Source organism: Rhopalosiphum maidis, chromosome 1 (genome assembly GCF_003676215.2).
Source record: "Rhopalosiphum maidis isolate BTI-1 chromosome 1, ASM367621v3, whole genome shotgun sequence".
Classification (NCBI taxonomy): domain Eukaryota; kingdom Metazoa; phylum Arthropoda; class Insecta; order Hemiptera; family Aphididae; genus Rhopalosiphum; species Rhopalosiphum maidis.
The window spans coordinates 55603094-55619501 of NC_040877.1; the positions used below are offsets into that span (position 1 = coordinate 55603094).

The window sequence follows — 16408 nt, forward strand, 5'->3', positions numbered from 1 at the left end:
TACAGATATATGCAACAGTTCTGTACAAGTTTGATTATTGAATTTTAAAGCTATTTAATTTTAAATATTTATATAGATCCATTATGTAAAAAAAAACAGTTTTAAAATTAAAATTAATTATGCCTTTAGACGTTTTTATGTACGTACATGTCCTATATTGGGCTATTTGGTAATGAACCAATGCATTTTATTATGAACAGTAAATACTTGCACAATAGTCTTGAAATAGGTTTGACAGTTTTGAGAGATATTTCTACATGGTCTGGAAATTAGAAACCAAAAAAATAAAAAATTTAACATCAAAATCTTTGAATTCTACTTAATTGTTACAACGTATATGTATGTACCGCTCTTCATCGTATATCTTAAGAAGAAAACATTTTTTTAATGTAATATTATTATTTATTATATTAATAAGTTTAAACCTACTTGTAAGAATTATATACGTTTTTATCGTTTTTAGTAATAATATAATAAATGTAAATACTGCATATTATATTTTATACTTCAATAGATAACTAAAAATTAATTTAATGTTATTGACATATACCTACTATTATGAGTGTATGACATATATTTTTTTTGTAATATAATATATTACAACTATACTTCATCGAGCTCGGCGTCTATAACGAATTTTTAAATTTTTTTCACATATTTATTGTGAATGATGGTGAAATAATACGATCAATAGCCGTGACGAGGCTGGGTTAGGCCACCAGCTGCCCGAAGGGCAGTTATGCTCTCCTTCTTAAGACCCCGAAGGAATCGCCAAGCCACTGCCTCCCCTCCTCAGAGGATTTGGGGGCCGAACCTCCATCAAACTCGAGGTACGGAAGACCGAGTCTAGCGACCGGAACCGCTAAGCGAAGAAAGCACTATACTAGACACTGTTAGCACTGTTTTTTTACTTTTAAACCTAAATAATATCATTTGATAATACTGGAGATATATACAATTACAGAATGTTGAAAATTACGATTTAATTTATATTTGTCTACCCGATAGTTTCGGTAAGTATCAGTTTAATTAAATTAATAAAAATCATAAGTATTTTATTAATGTCATAATTTCAAAACTAATGGTTTATTTAGATTTATATTATCTGTATAAGTTTAAAAACATTGATTTACCAATTCCCTCTCTCAAAAAAAAAAAAAATAAAAAATTTGCTATGACGCCGCTGCGGCAATAAAGTATAGTATTGTGTTGCGCCATCGGTCTTAACTCGTTAAATATATGTTTAAAAAAAAAAAAATTAAAAAAATTGCGTGGTAGCAACTGCAACTGTTTCACTCATTTTTGTAAAATTGTATCACTAAAATATATATGTACTCTCTAATTACTAAGAGGAACATTCATTAAAATTTAAAATTCACAAACTAGTATTTTTTTTTTGTTAATTAAAAATGATTTTTTATTATTACCTATTTATTTACTAAATGGCGTTTTGATTTTGGTAATGGTAGAGGGTAAACCCTTAAACTCTCCCCATACCTATGCCATTGGTGGTAAAGCAGTACGCTGGTACTCACTTCCAGACATTTTTTTCAAAAAACTTTTTACATTGAAGTAAAATAATATGACCGTAGTACTGTACTTATATGTTATAATATTATAGTCGTAAACTCGTTACCTATTGACTACTGCATTTTGAAAGATCTGATTTTTGTGGTAATACAATTTCCAAACAACTAAACGTCATTATTGTTACTATTCGACGTTCGTAGCAAACACCGCAACTATTATTCATTGTTCTTAATACGATAAAAACGTTTTGTTACTGGTCACACCGAATGGCGTCCTTGATAAGTGATAGTAGCGCATAGTGATAAGAAATTGATGTTTTCAAAAAACGAGTTTTATATAGTATGTATACAATTTTACTCTCAAAATTGTAATAATTTCTAATTCGTGTTGTTCTTGGATGATTTTATTTCATATAGTTAGTATTTGAATTGTATTAAATGTCATGGAAGGAGTTTAAGAGAAATTCCGTTTAATCCTCTTTGACTTTGTTGTGGCAATGTCGATCGTTAATCATGGCCGCAAAAAAAGTATTGACTAAATGCAAATTTGAAGAAGGCGAAAAAGTACTGTGCTACGAGCCAGACCCTGCAAAAACTAAAGTCCTTTACGATTCCAAAGTAATTAAAATATACCCCTTTGCCATTATACTTACAGCATTTCAATAAACTATTTTTATTTCCATGCTTTTAGGTTTTAAAAGTGGTACCTGAAAAAGATGAACAAGGTCGCAAATTCTGCAAATTTCTCATTCATTTTCAAGTAATTAAAAAACGTTTTTAACGTTTTTATATATTTTTTTCATATGTGCATGTATTTTTCAGGGATGGAATTCCACATGGGATCGATATGTAACTGACGAGTTCATATTGAAAGATACAGAAGAAAATCGCAAGCTTCAAAAAGAACTGGCTGAAGAAGCTCAACTTACACCGTGAGTGTTGCACCGACGTCAAAAAGAATGAATAAGTAAAACATTCTTGTTGTTTCAGTGGTGGAAATTTGTACAGAAAAGAACGCAAAAAAAGAGTAGTTAAACCAGAACCAAAACCTGTAGTAATAGAGCCTGCTACAGTTTCTGTAGATGATAAGTCTATGGTGGAAGACGAAAATGTTCCAGTACCTATTGATACAATATTATTACCCAAAAGAAGGCTACCAGACCTTGAATTTCCAGATAATTTAAAATACCATACTGGATATAATTGTTTTTTAGTACACGAAAAGAATACAGTAAGAAATAGTAATATTAAGTATAAGCCGGTATTTTTTTCTTTTATTATTATCCAATTAATATAATTCTAGTTGGTTCAGTTACCTTGTCAACCTAATGTGGTTACATTGCTTGAAAGTTACCTTAAGTATTTAGCAAGAAATAACTTCAGTGACAATAAAGCAACAAAAAAAAAACGACAACCTGAAGTACTTGACAAAAAACAACTAGAAAAACGGTTAGTTATGTATTTTTTTTTTACCATGAAATAGATCATATTACACATTATAAAACATTCCTAGCTTATTAAAAAATATTTAGTATTTATATTTTTAATTTCTGTTTATTATTTATAATATTTTAAATTTATAAGTATAATCTAATTTTGTTTTTTATTTATTTTTATTTTTTATAGTTACATCATTTGTGTAGAAGTATTAGATGGTCTGAGGATTTGTTTTAACACTTTCTTGTTTAGAAAGTTATTAGTAAATGAAGATGAACAAGCCCAATATTATGAAGCGTTAAAAGTGACTCTCCAACCACCTGTAAACAATATCATTTCACAGTATGATTGAATTATTATTTATATAATTAAAAAATATTTTTCTTCTACTTATTTATTAAATATTTTAATTATCTATGTATTAAGAAATGGCGAACAAGACTATGATAATACACAAAATGGTGAAGAATTAGATACACACGAAAACAAAAATAACGCTAAAGGTAAAAAAAAAAAATATATTGACTTACTACATTTTTAATGAAATATCATTATTAAATATTTATTATTGAATTATTAGTTAAACGGGAAAATACACGAAGTTCGACCAGTCAATATGCTAGTTCTCAACAAACTTGTTCAGATTGCAGGTATTTTATAGAATTTTATATTTTATTCTTGTATTTAATTAATGTAATATTATTTATAGTTTAACAAAATCTCAATGTTCAAAAATTGTAAAAGACATGTTTGAAAAAGCACGTGATGAGTATGTATCAAAAGCAGACTCATGGAAAGCTGTCCCTGACAGTGCATATGATGAAGAAATAAAACAGCCAGCTATTATATATGGTGTATATCATCTTTTAAGGCTTTTGGGTATGTTTTAATTTAAGAATCAATGTTAAATTATAATTAAGCGTATTTTAGTATGATTTTTAACAAAAATAAACTTTTTACCTGCTACTACAAATTCAACGAACAAAAGAATATTATTAGTCACACTGCATATTTCAAATTGTTCAACAATGTGAAAGATTTAGAATTTATAATATTTGAAGTGGCTATCTTGTTATATGCACTCTACCTTGTTTTATCATTACTACTCAACAACTATATTTAGATTTTAGACAATATATTCTCATTATAAATGAACAATAACATTTTTTTATAAATAACTAATAAGCAGGGTTGGGATTTTATAGCACTTAAAATTACATAAATATGCATTATAATATTACCTTATATATCGCTAAATATGCAACAAAAACAACAAATTATGCAAAAGAAAGGAAATTTATTAATTAATAATGTTTTAATTACTTACAAATTATTCATATCAATAATTTAGTCACTCTGATTAGAATCCTGAAGGGCTGTAAAAAAAAAAAAAGAGACAAATGTGGACTGTATAAAATAAATTGACTATACAACTCATTTAACGCTCGTTCGTTGATAATCGGAGATTAATAATTGCAGTAGGTAGTAATCGACAAAAAAACCCAACAAAATCAGCAGATAACAAAGATTAGAACCAAATATCTAATACGTAATTATCGTAATAATTCGATTGACAAAAATTTAAAAACACATTTACTAAAATATAATTTCATAAAATATGACCGTTTGATTCAAAAACATGTAAAAATGCAAAAAATTTCAAAAAGTTCAAAAAAAGCACTAAAAACTAAAAATCAGAAAATATGTCGAAAAAAAGCAAAATAAAATTTTTGATTTGAGTTCTCTGTACCACGAAACACATTTTTAGCTTACTCTGCTATTTTTTAAGCATCTCATAAGAAATATGCAAATGCTATAAAATCCCAACCCTGCTAATAAGTAATATATATATTAAACAATTTTTTATATTATCATTGTTTGTCGTCGTCTCGTCATTCATTTCATTATCATAAATAAAAAAATAATTAGACAAAATTAAAATAAAATAAATAAATATTAAGATACTTGTGCCATGTCTCTCAGAAATGCATTAAATTTGTCAATAATTAAGATATAAATTGGATAGTACTGTAGTAAAACGCATAAGACAAGATAGTTTTTGATGTAGTATATTTACATTAACATTCAAGTTTATTTTTAATGACAATTGTTTCAAAAATACTTTTTAATTGTATGTTCATCTTCTTAAGAAAATTTTTTTTTTCAATTTATAGAAAATTTACCAAAAATATTGGCAAACACTGAAGTGGACGGTGAAAAACTTTCAATTGTATATTCATACAGTAATGGACTACTACAGTAAATATTTTTAACTACATATTATTTAAATAATTTAAATATTAATATTAATGCAAACATTTTTTTGCTGTTTTTACAATAAGTGATTTTTCAAATGAATTTAAAGTTTGCTAGACTCATGTCTATTAAATAATTCACAATTAATAATAATAATAATAATAAATAATTTAAAACAAAACGTATTTGTTTTGATATGACAAAATAAATAATGAATTTGTATTAAAAAAAAAATGATTTCTCCATGTGGTACCTTGGATCCTCCAAGGACTATTGTTCCAATTATATAGTAATGCCTAAATTGAAATTGTACGGATATCTTATAACTATGACTATTTCCTTGACAACCATCAATGGAATGTAATATTTGGAATATAATGTTTATAACGGGCTTTAGAGTTCATAAATTATAGTTAATAACACCATTTCATTACATATCATTGAATTAATAATCATTTAACTTTGATTTACAATTGTCTTATTTCTAGTTGTTCTCATCACAAGTATTTTTCATTAAATTAAGGTTGTCAACTATAATTATTTAATCCACTGTTAGCAGTAAATAGACTGAATAATAATAATTACTTATTTATTTATGGGAATGATACCAATTTTTTCAATAATTTTTTTTTATTTCATCAATATAAATGTTAAATTTTAAAAAGATAAAAATATAAAATTGATACATTTAAGACAGATTTCTAAAGTCTATAAGTGGCAACAGTTTAAAATTTTTAAGTATAATGTTAATATTTCTAGTAATATTATTGACTTATTGAATTGTAATTTACAAAAGTTAATTTATTTTTTTTATTTATATAGGTACCTTTCAACTCAAAATAATTTGTTTGGGATGCAGTATTATGTGAAAAACGAAATGGATTCTACAGTAAAATCAAGTGCTCCTAATCGAAATCACCGAAATCATAAGAATACTTAAGTTGTTTTAAGGCACATTTTATATACCTATAAATTACATTTATAAATAAATGTACAGAGTGAATACATTAAATAACTGTCAATTATTTATGAAAATAATAAATTAATGTATTTTAAATTATCTCTTTATCAAGAAATAAACATTGAGAAATTTTAAAACTTTCCATTTCTTTGTATATGTACAATATTATTAATTATTACCATCTGTGTATCAAGTATTTGGTAGAAATTCTTAAACATATTACTGAAAAAAATGTCATAGGGTATTTGTAAAATTGATAAAAATGCAATTAAGTATAATATTTTCAAAAAATAATTGATGGTTAATAATTAATGGAGATCACCTTTTTATACAGGGTGTACCAAGACTATTTAACAAATATAGTAACATTTGTAATGGAAGTTTGTTAAATAGTCTTGTTACACCTTATATATATACCTAACGATTTTCAAAGTTTAAACTTACATATTTATTGTTATTGTTTAGGTTAAATTACTCATTCATCTTTTTTTATTTAAAAAACATTTTTTTCATTTATTTATATTAAAAAAAAAAAACAAACAAACAAACAAATATATTATTATATGAGTAATTATTAATGTTTATTTTATTTTCACTTATTAACTTTGTTTGCCATTTGACTTCTCACATCCTTTAATGATAAATAATTTCCCTGAACTTTTTCCATTTCCGATTTTATGATTGCGGCTTCAATTGTAGATTCTAAACATTTGCAAAACCTTTCTTGAGCCATACGTAGACTACCTGGAACGAGTACGCCAAAACGTTTGATGGGATCGTCTCCGCTGTTATCATGCGTTAAATTGATTGTATCAGTGTTCTTCTCGCGTATTACTGTCGAGCGAGCTGTGTATGGGCCAGACGTTGGCAGCTGAAGATCAGATACGCTACGGTTGCCCATCACATACCTACTTTTGGCTAGATGCACGCAACCATCACGTAAACAGTGTTCCAGCCGACCAATACTCGAACAATACTCGTCCATTAATTGTATCATTTGTAGACAAATCTCATCCAATTCATCATCGACTTGCTTTGCCGTTTTCTCATGACCCATTATGGTGATTTTCGAGTTTCGTAAATTTGGGGCGTGGACGGCTGGTGAATGCTCGAGGTTTTAACTCATAATTATTAATTGATTATTGCTTAGTGTTTACGACGTCTGTCCGTGATTTTGTGAAAACAATTCAACAGCAACTTGGTGAGATAAGATAACGATTATACTGTGATTATACCACTCGTGAAATCTACAGTGATAACAGAGAACCAGATAGTAAAAAACAAAAAAAACGGGGCCGTATTTGTAGTTCCATATCACATTAGTTCCAAAAAAGTTTAGATGTACAATTATTATTATTATAATTAGATGCAGAGTGAATACGAAATAATATCATATAAATAGTATATTGCTCATATTTTGTTATGATATAGCAAATATTGGTAAAAATATTCTTAGTTATTGTAATAACAAATATTATTCAAAGATACCATTTTGTATATTGTCTACAATTTACTATACACAATGAATTTATTAAAATATGAAGGTCTATTTTAATTTTTTAGTTTATGCCACGAACCTCTATATTTACACCAATCTACTACGTTGGCTTATATAAATTAATAATAACAGGTTTTAATGCATGAAATAATATTATAATTGGGACAGTTATAATAATTATAATAATAATAATATTATAATATGTTTAAATTCGATTTATTTTTGGGAAAAAATAGTCCAGCCAAGTCGACCATAAGGCTAAATAACTAAGAAGAAAAAAAAGAAAGTATCCATTTTGCTGTACAATATGTAACGAGATGTACTGCATAGTTATCATTGAGTGCTAAATACTAAGTATCCAGTCATTGTATTGAGTATTCCATAAAAAAACGATTCCGAGCAAATAATTATTTTGCGAGTAAATTATCGTAAAAATTATAATTTCAATGGCTCATGATGTCATGATTGGTTGAATTACGAGAGTATAATTTTTTTTTATAATAATATAATATTGGCTGACGATTTTTTCCATGGTTTTTGGTGACAGACAGAAACGGCAAAAATTAATACAAAAATATGTATTTTATCTATGTATACATCGTTTGCCAAAAGAATTAGGTTACTTGACGTACATGGCTCGTGCTAAGTAGTGTAAATTTGACTCCTCTGTTTCACCGATGACCGATTTTTAAGCACCGAGTAGTTATTACTGCTGTCGACCGATCGTATAGGTATACAATAACGAGTGTGTGCGACAGTACTGTCACTGTCCGTGGTAATAACCACTGCGTCGAACATTTTTTATGTTTAACCTTAATGATGTACGAGTTTTTCAGTACGAAAATAATAATAATATAGTTTAGTATACAGTGCGGCTCTAAAATACAATGAGCTTATTATTGGAGAATGTTATTAGACACAAATATTAAAATATTACGCCTTCTTCGAGTTGTTCGGAGAACTGTCATCCTGTCGAGCGTCGAGGTCATGTATTCGAAAATTGATCGATCGTACGCCGTACGATATACGGTTGTATATAAAATTCATATACAATATACACATAATAATTAATGTATTATAAGGAGATATAAGTGTCTTACACTTGACTAGTAGCTGCCTATAGGCTATACTGTTGTAGAAATGTAAAAAACGTAGTGAAACAAACATTCGACTACTAAACGGGCAGCCTCGTTCGGCGTACATAAAGCGCGGACGGAAAACGGGCGAACGCAATAAAAAAATAAACTTAAAAAACGATAGCAGCGGCGAATTTAATTGCGATATGACCGGCGTGTCATGACACGCACGCGCTCGAGGCAGGATCCATGACCTAAAACGGGCCACGTTTGGCGTACTACCGCGTACGTACACGCGGTGACATCTGCACGTGGACGAGAAACGTGTGCGCGTATATATAGCATATTGTACAACATCGGAATACGCTTTACAACTTACTACTACAACAATAATGCAGATGACGGCTGCCATAGGATGCACTGTCGGCGCAAACGACCATGACGTGGGTCACATGTCACAGTGTTTGGTAAACGCGTCGTGCAATTCATCATTCATGTAGCATGGCATATACACTGCAGTATACTCTGCTGGACGTACGTATATAAATATAATATATATATATGTGTGTGTGTGTGTGTACCTATTTATAAATATAGGTATTAATAATATTGTTCTCGCCGTTCTGAATTTTGATATTTTATTTTCTCTACAGTTGTATACACGATTAAAGATATACCTAAATATATATCCTTAATCGTGGTTATACACTAGCATAATTATCTATTTCATGTAATCTTGGGCTTTCGATCAATAATCGCTGCATAATACAATATGAGTTTTTCGGACACAGTCGGTTAGCATCATCCTTTCATGCTGATTATTGCGAGTACATATTGGTTTTATCAAGCTGCGCTGATTCTAACCAACTTCTCGTCGTCTGTGTTGCCGGAGCTATACGTAGCCTATATATTATATGGAGTGAGGGTAAAGTCGATATATTCTTGGTGAGTTGTGGTCTTAAAAATGATGATAAATGATTATTAAATCCTAATGTTGTTATGCATGTAACAATACAATATATAGAGTTGGGATGAGTTAAAACGGCACATGTTGGGTTACTATAATGCAAGACTAGGTGGTTATTAACAGGGGCGGTTCCAGAAATTTATCAAGGGGAGGATAATTAAAATATATCCATCAGATACTCTTCATACTTATTAATATAAACATAATTAATTACTTATTATTTAATTATTAATATTCACCATTTACAATTTATTCTTATAAACTGGTATCAGTGACAACATTTTCATACTTTTATAAATTTATAAAATTTAAATATAATAAGCTCAAGGAGGGGGTATTTACCCTTTCCTTGGATCCGCCACTGGTTATTAATCATAACAAATAATGGAGGCACTAACAGAATCAAAAGGGATAAATCATGAGGAACGACTACTGCGCAGGCGACAGTGAAGGCCCATCAATATACAACAATAATATAAACAAAAAAGATATATATAATAATATAATATACATAACAAACAAATAATATACCGATTTATATCCGATTTAATAATCGGAAATACGGGGGTACACACGAACAAAGATAGCGCGCAGTCTCTTCCAGTCAAATATGTCGCCTTGTCTGAATATATATATATATATATTATGTATTAATTAAAAATATAATTTACACTAAGCGTAAAGTGTTAGTGGAGTCGGTAGTACTCTGCTGACGTTTTTATTCCGATCAATTCACCCGTACCGTCACAGCAGCTCCAATAAGTGCCATCAGCGTTATCAAATAATGTCATCTTATATACCACTGCGGTTGCAAAAGTATTGATAGTTAATGTATTTATAATGAATTTTCAAAATCTTAATAGATTATGGTTTTAAAATAAAGTATAAGGTATTTACGACTTACTTATAGTTTTATTCTTTTCTAGTTTACTAATAAATAAATCTTTTAAATAAATCTACAATCTATGAGTTTCTTGTTTTCGGATTTGTTTTGCCACGACGATTCGTCAATCGATTGAAGTATCTATGCTTTCAAATAGACATGTATACAGAAAAATAATCGGGTGGTGAAGGAGGAGCAGACCGTTTCAACCTGCTGGAGGAGATTTCGTAACTGAATAAAATATATGTAGTGAAATAAACGTAATGGCTAATATTGTATAATGATTAATAATACAAATCTATCGTTTCACGTGTTAAATTTATTAGCAGGTCGGTGTATAATTAGTACAATATGTTTTGTACTTATTGAATATGAATTTCAATTAAATTTCAATTTAAAACCATGCGCGGTGGCTGTATATTCCGTACCACGAAATTACTTGCTTATTATAATATTATATGTAACAGCGTTCGTAAATAATATTGATGGGCGGCACTTTATAAATCTTCACAACGCGCAGGCGAACATACGGCCACGTGGCGTATTATGTACACGCGTACATAATACGCCTAGGTATATTGTATTATGAAATGTCTGTGTTTAACCGAATATTATTGTAATCTCAATATCACTTGTCGCGTACACATATGTGCTAAAACCAAATTAATATTTTTTACTATTGTAGTATATAATAATATTATACATAATGTATTGGTGGAACTGGCGTATTGCGTGTTTATCATGTGTATACGCAGGTATTTACGTGCAACGGAAACGCGTGTGTTTTCTGTTTATTTTTTTTGACAAATTTTTGAATTTTCGGTCAGTTGTAATTCTCCGACAAGGTGACAAGATCCGCGCAGCAACTATAACTATATTATAATATGTGTTGTTATTATTATTGACATCATCATTCAACAGTGCGCGAGATTTGTTTTTATAATATATATTAATGGTGTCCGACTCGTCATCATGTCACTCTATTGAGTAGACTGAGTAGAGCAATGAACAGTATTCATCGCTGACCGTTACACGTCAAACATTTGTACTCGATGGTTATTAATCTCAACATCAATATTGTACATTTTCTGTCAGTATCACGTCGATATGTATTTAACCAATGTAACCGAAAACGCGCGAGTACGATACGTCGCGTATGATATGCGCTTATGTGAAACGGGCCTTAGGCTCGTATCACACTAACGTGTAACAAACGCATGTTTTTCGATTTACATTGTTCACGTCTCATACGCGATTCTCTAGTCAGTCGTCGTATATAAAATATAAGTAAGAATAATAGTGCGTATTGCATATGTAATCGAACGTAATCATACCTGTCGTTCAATCGTGAATGCGACTACAACAACTCATTTATAATTTATGCAATAAATAATTAATAAATACAAAAAATATTTGGGCATAGTGCAGTGCTTAGAAATAACCAATAATACCTGTTCATCATTTGTGTATATTATACTTTCAATAATAACTCGTTGTAAGCTCGTCTGCCTCTACGGTTCTAATAATTATAAAAAATAAATTATTATTTATTTTATAATTGGTTCGGTTGGAATATTTGAACAATTTAGAAATTATTCTATTATTATTATAATAATAATATAATAATTCTATCATTTTTGAAATTTATAACTGATAACTAATGTCTAATGAGTAATGACGATTAGAAGAATCAAACATTAAATTATCGTTAAAAAAATGTGAGAAACAACTTTGTTCATAAACATATAATAAGTTTATATTTTCTACAACAATTGTTGTGCATTACTAATTTAAATAATAACTAAAATATGTCTTATAGACTTAATCGTTTACTACCGACGACAGTTGGTTATTATAATTGTTATTATGTATCAATATGTCGTACTATCTCGTACATTCGTTTTTTACTTACAAACATGGACTTGAATGAATCCGAGGTCGGGTGTAGTTAACTACTTTACTTGAATCAGAGCAATTGTGTATTAAAAAATAAAAATCGAATAGGTCAGCGCCATCTAGCGAGAAATAAGAGTGACTGAGTTTCGATGGCAACAATTTTAAATGACGGCGTTGCTAATTTTGACTATTTTTTTTTAATTATAAATTTATAATTTTTACTGGAAAATCGATGTAAATTTGACATTCATGTGCGTGTGTATAAACTTATATAAGGCTATAATACATTTAATGGCTTTTCCATATCATAATAATATTATATCTATTGTAATAGGTTAATACTGTTAATAGATACAATTTTTCCAATAGATATATTGACTATATACCAATATACCCATACACTTATCGCAATTTACAAGTGTCGACGTACAAGATTCTCTCATGTACATCATTCCAACAACCATAAATATTATAAATAATATATTTTTTTAATTTTAATTAAAATAATTGTTGGAGAAAATTAAAATTCTGGGAAAGCCGTTCTCAAATAAACTATTCTTGTGATAAATTCCTGTTTGGAGATGTAGACGAAGACAGAATCGCCGCGTTGTATCGTGCTTACTTTCCGTCTCTCCAAGTTGTGAAATTGAAATGATTGTCAAGTAAGTTTATTAAAGAAAATATTTCGTTCATTTTAATTTTTAACCTAAGTATGACAAGGATATATAAAAGCATAAAGTGTGAGGGGCTGTGGACTCTCCGGCTGTGTTACAAATAAATGTACATTTTGTGCTGAAGGTTTCCTCATATGTTGTGTCCCTATTCTTTTTTTAGACTTGAGGTAAATAATTTGACGACTATGGCCTCGCATTAAATGTTGGATGGTAATCCGTAAGCCCATTTAAATACGAGTTTATGTGTATATTAAAGCTTGGCGTGTTATTATAATTAATGATTCCGATTTGTATATTATGCACATTGCACACCATCATGATTCGCAACGATGAGCCCAATAGTTCGCTTTTACTGTAAAACAAAATATTATTTCCTTATACTTCTTAGAATCAGTAGTATAAATAGTATGATTAGTAGCTCATTACACCTCAAAAATTGGTTTTAGTTACGAGCATGTTCAACGTTTGATTTTGCTTCCAGTGTTCTAGTGTGGTAAAAAAGTTATACAATAGCAAATAATTGTTATCATATTATGAGAACAAGAAATATTTTCATGGATTTGCATTAATATACAAGCTATGTGTTCATTTCATTCCATTTTATGTCACCCATATATTATATCCTTATTATAGTTGTCCCTTCCTCCGGAATAAGTACCTAAGCTTCAGATCCAGCCCTGGCGCGTTTGCCTATATTGCAGTGTGTCATAACTGTTGTTTATTTATTTGGACTATTATAGAGTGTTATATAAAGTTATAAAGTTTATTTAGTTATACTTATAAGTTATAGATACCTAAATAATACTACTTATATAATTTTAATAACATAAATCACTGGCACGGGTTTAATCACATACGTGTTATTCAATCGCGATCGTTCTCATATTTTAATATCTTACAGCCTACAGCCAGGTATTATGGACAGTTATAGGCACTAGGCGGCTATATCTGCAGGTGTATAGCTATAAACATAGATGATAAAGTTTTTAATAAGATAATCGCCAGTCGCCATGAAGTTATATGTTAGTTAACTTATTTTTGTTCCTACAATAACAATTTTAATTTATTGAACTATTTTAATTATTTTTTTCACAACCGAAGTGTATACGACTGTATTTATTAAACATGTATTTATTATTTGATATATGCGCACAGGTACCGTCTATACTCAACTGCCTTCGGGGTCGGGCCTCGGACCATTATCCCAATTCCTAGGATATTTGAGAGTTCATTGCATCAACAATTCCATTAACTAATTATATGGTGGCGTAACTATGTATAATACATTGTCTTCAGCGGGGAAGAGGGGCGAGAAAATTTCCCGAGGGGATCCCCGTGGTAAAATTCATTTGGCTTCACTTTAGTTGTTCTGTAAAACATAATTTCATTATTATTATTATTATTCGACAATGTCCGATCGGGGCGAAGTTTATTACACGTACTTTTCTATTGTGTGTACCAGATACATTGTACATAATACATACATAATAATATATTCGATGAGCAGTGCCTATTTGTCTATAAATAATAAATATGTAACTTTAATACACGGAAGAACTAATGTTTAAAATAAATCACTCCTTTTTAACATTTTATTTGCAGTGTGAGATTAGGTGAAATCATTATATTCTGAGCGGAGCGAGGAATATGATACATAATGATTAATAACAATGATTATTGCATTACAATGTACATATGACATATTCGTTTAAGATTTTTTTATTTTGAGCGGAGTGATGAATATATTGATTTCACAATAATTTGTGTTTTTTGTGTTTCAGTTTATCATCTAGTTTTGGAGCAGTAAAAGCGTGTTAAGGTTATCAAATTTAATATAGTTTTCTGGTTGGAAAGTGAATCTAGTTGGAACTTTAGGGAGTCAGAAGTAAAATTTCTAGTACTTTATATCTACTGAAATAAAAAAAGTTTAAGAAATATTTGAACACATGAAATTTGAAATGTAAATTTGAACATAATTAGATATTTTTAAATGAAGATTAGCGACGTTAGTTATTTTGTTCTAAATTATAATTCAAAAATATTATTCGGGAGGAGTTGTACTTTCTGTGTACGTTTTTGACCATAGCCAATTTGCACCAAAATTCAAATCGGTTATTTTTCGATAGTACATACAGGTAACACAGAACATTACATTTTAGTTTCTGAACGGTTATTTCAGTAACTTATTTACGCCGTAAAAATGTTTCGCCAGTATAAAGACTTTAGAGCCATTTATATCTATAATATATACATTAAAAATATAATATATAATATTATAATTATTTAATAGAATAAATGAATTATTGTGGTCAAAAATGAGTGAATAATATATTACTGTTTAATATAACAGCGGATCAAACGTCAGAATTTGTTATAATTACCTGATAAAGTAGTGGGTAGTTACTAGTTACTATACTTATTAGTTAAAAATCCTGAAAAATTATTATTGTCATTAAAGTCCGCCGAGTATTGAAGTCAACGAGGAGCAAATAAACGATTTCTGAAGTATTCATTTTGGTATGTAACTTATTTTCACTATTTTTGACTTTAGTTCTTACGATGGTGAAAATTATAATTTAACATGCATATTATAGTAACTTATTCAATGAAGAGGTACACTTGACACTTACTATACTTACAAAAAAGGTTGACTATTTTCCCCTTTTTTAAAGTTAACCTTTTAAAATATTCTACAATGACTCAACAAAAATTCCATTTAGGTTCTGGAACTATATATATTATGTATAATGAATTATTCACCAATGGTTCATTTTTATCATTTTATAACGCATTTATTCATAATATGATTTAAAATTTTTGAGTACCATTATATTTTCAAATACAAAAATTATTTTATACCATTTTGAGGGCGTTTTGTGTGGTCAAAAACTTTTTTCTATATGACAACTAATAATAACTACAATTTCTTTGAAATCATTGGTAATATTAAAATCTAAATTAAATACTTAACAGAAAGTTTTTAATTTAAATAACTTTACATATTAAATATATAACATCAATTAAATAAAACTAGTGATTTTAAATAAATAAATAAGTATATATATTATATATAGATAATATAAAATTGATTTTAGATTAAATAAAGTTAATTTAAAATTTTTAAAAATTTAGTCTAATAGATACCATATATAAACTATTTTTAAAAAAAATAATAATAATTATAGTTTCTTTAATTATATTAATAAACTATGGACATATTTATTATTAGTT

At 28.7% G+C, this 16408-nt stretch overlaps 2 protein-coding genes across 2 annotated transcripts; one reads left to right on the forward strand and one right to left on the reverse strand.

Moving 5' to 3' along the window:
- Nucleotides 1–1850: 1850 nt before the first annotated feature.
- LOC113560343 (male-specific lethal 3 homolog) lies at nt 1851–6557 on the forward strand. Its single transcript, XM_026966167.1, has 11 exons — nt 1851–2147; nt 2221–2289; nt 2352–2461; nt 2520–2760; nt 2833–2978; nt 3156–3308; nt 3393–3469; nt 3547–3616; nt 3676–3845; nt 5141–5225; nt 6045–6557. The coding sequence occupies exons 1-11, from the start codon at nt 2043–2045 to the stop codon at nt 6160–6162; spliced, it is 1344 nt and encodes a 447-aa protein (XP_026821968.1). The 5' UTR covers nt 1851–2042; the 3' UTR covers nt 6163–6557.
- Nucleotides 6558–6691: 134 nt separating this feature from the next.
- On the reverse strand, nt 6692–7387 carry LOC113560344 (coiled-coil domain-containing protein 115-like). The gene has a single exon (XM_026966168.1). The coding sequence runs from the start codon at nt 7238–7240 to the stop codon at nt 6776–6778; it is 465 nt and encodes a 154-aa protein (XP_026821969.1). The 5' UTR covers nt 7241–7387; the 3' UTR covers nt 6692–6775.
- Nucleotides 7388–16408: the final 9021 nt, after the last annotated feature.

What these genes read in the sequence shown, in the direction of transcription:
- LOC113560343 (XM_026966167.1), top strand. Translation starts at nt 2,043, where the DNA reads ATGGCCGCAAAAAAAGTATTGACTAAATGCAAATTTGAAGAAGGCGAA. An exon ending in AAAAAACAACTAGAAAAACG is followed by an intron (nt 2,979 to 3,155) that starts GTTAGTTATGTA and finishes TATTTTTTATAG; the next exon opens with TTACATCATTTGTGTAGAAG. An exon ending in TCATCTTTTAAGGCTTTTGG is followed by an intron (nt 3,846 to 5,140) that starts GTATGTTTTAAT and finishes TTCAATTTATAG; the next exon opens with AAAATTTACCAAAAATATTG.
- LOC113560344 (XM_026966168.1), bottom strand. Translation starts at nt 7,240, where the DNA reads ATGGGTCATGAGAAAACGGCAAAGCAAGTCGATGATGAATTGGATGAG.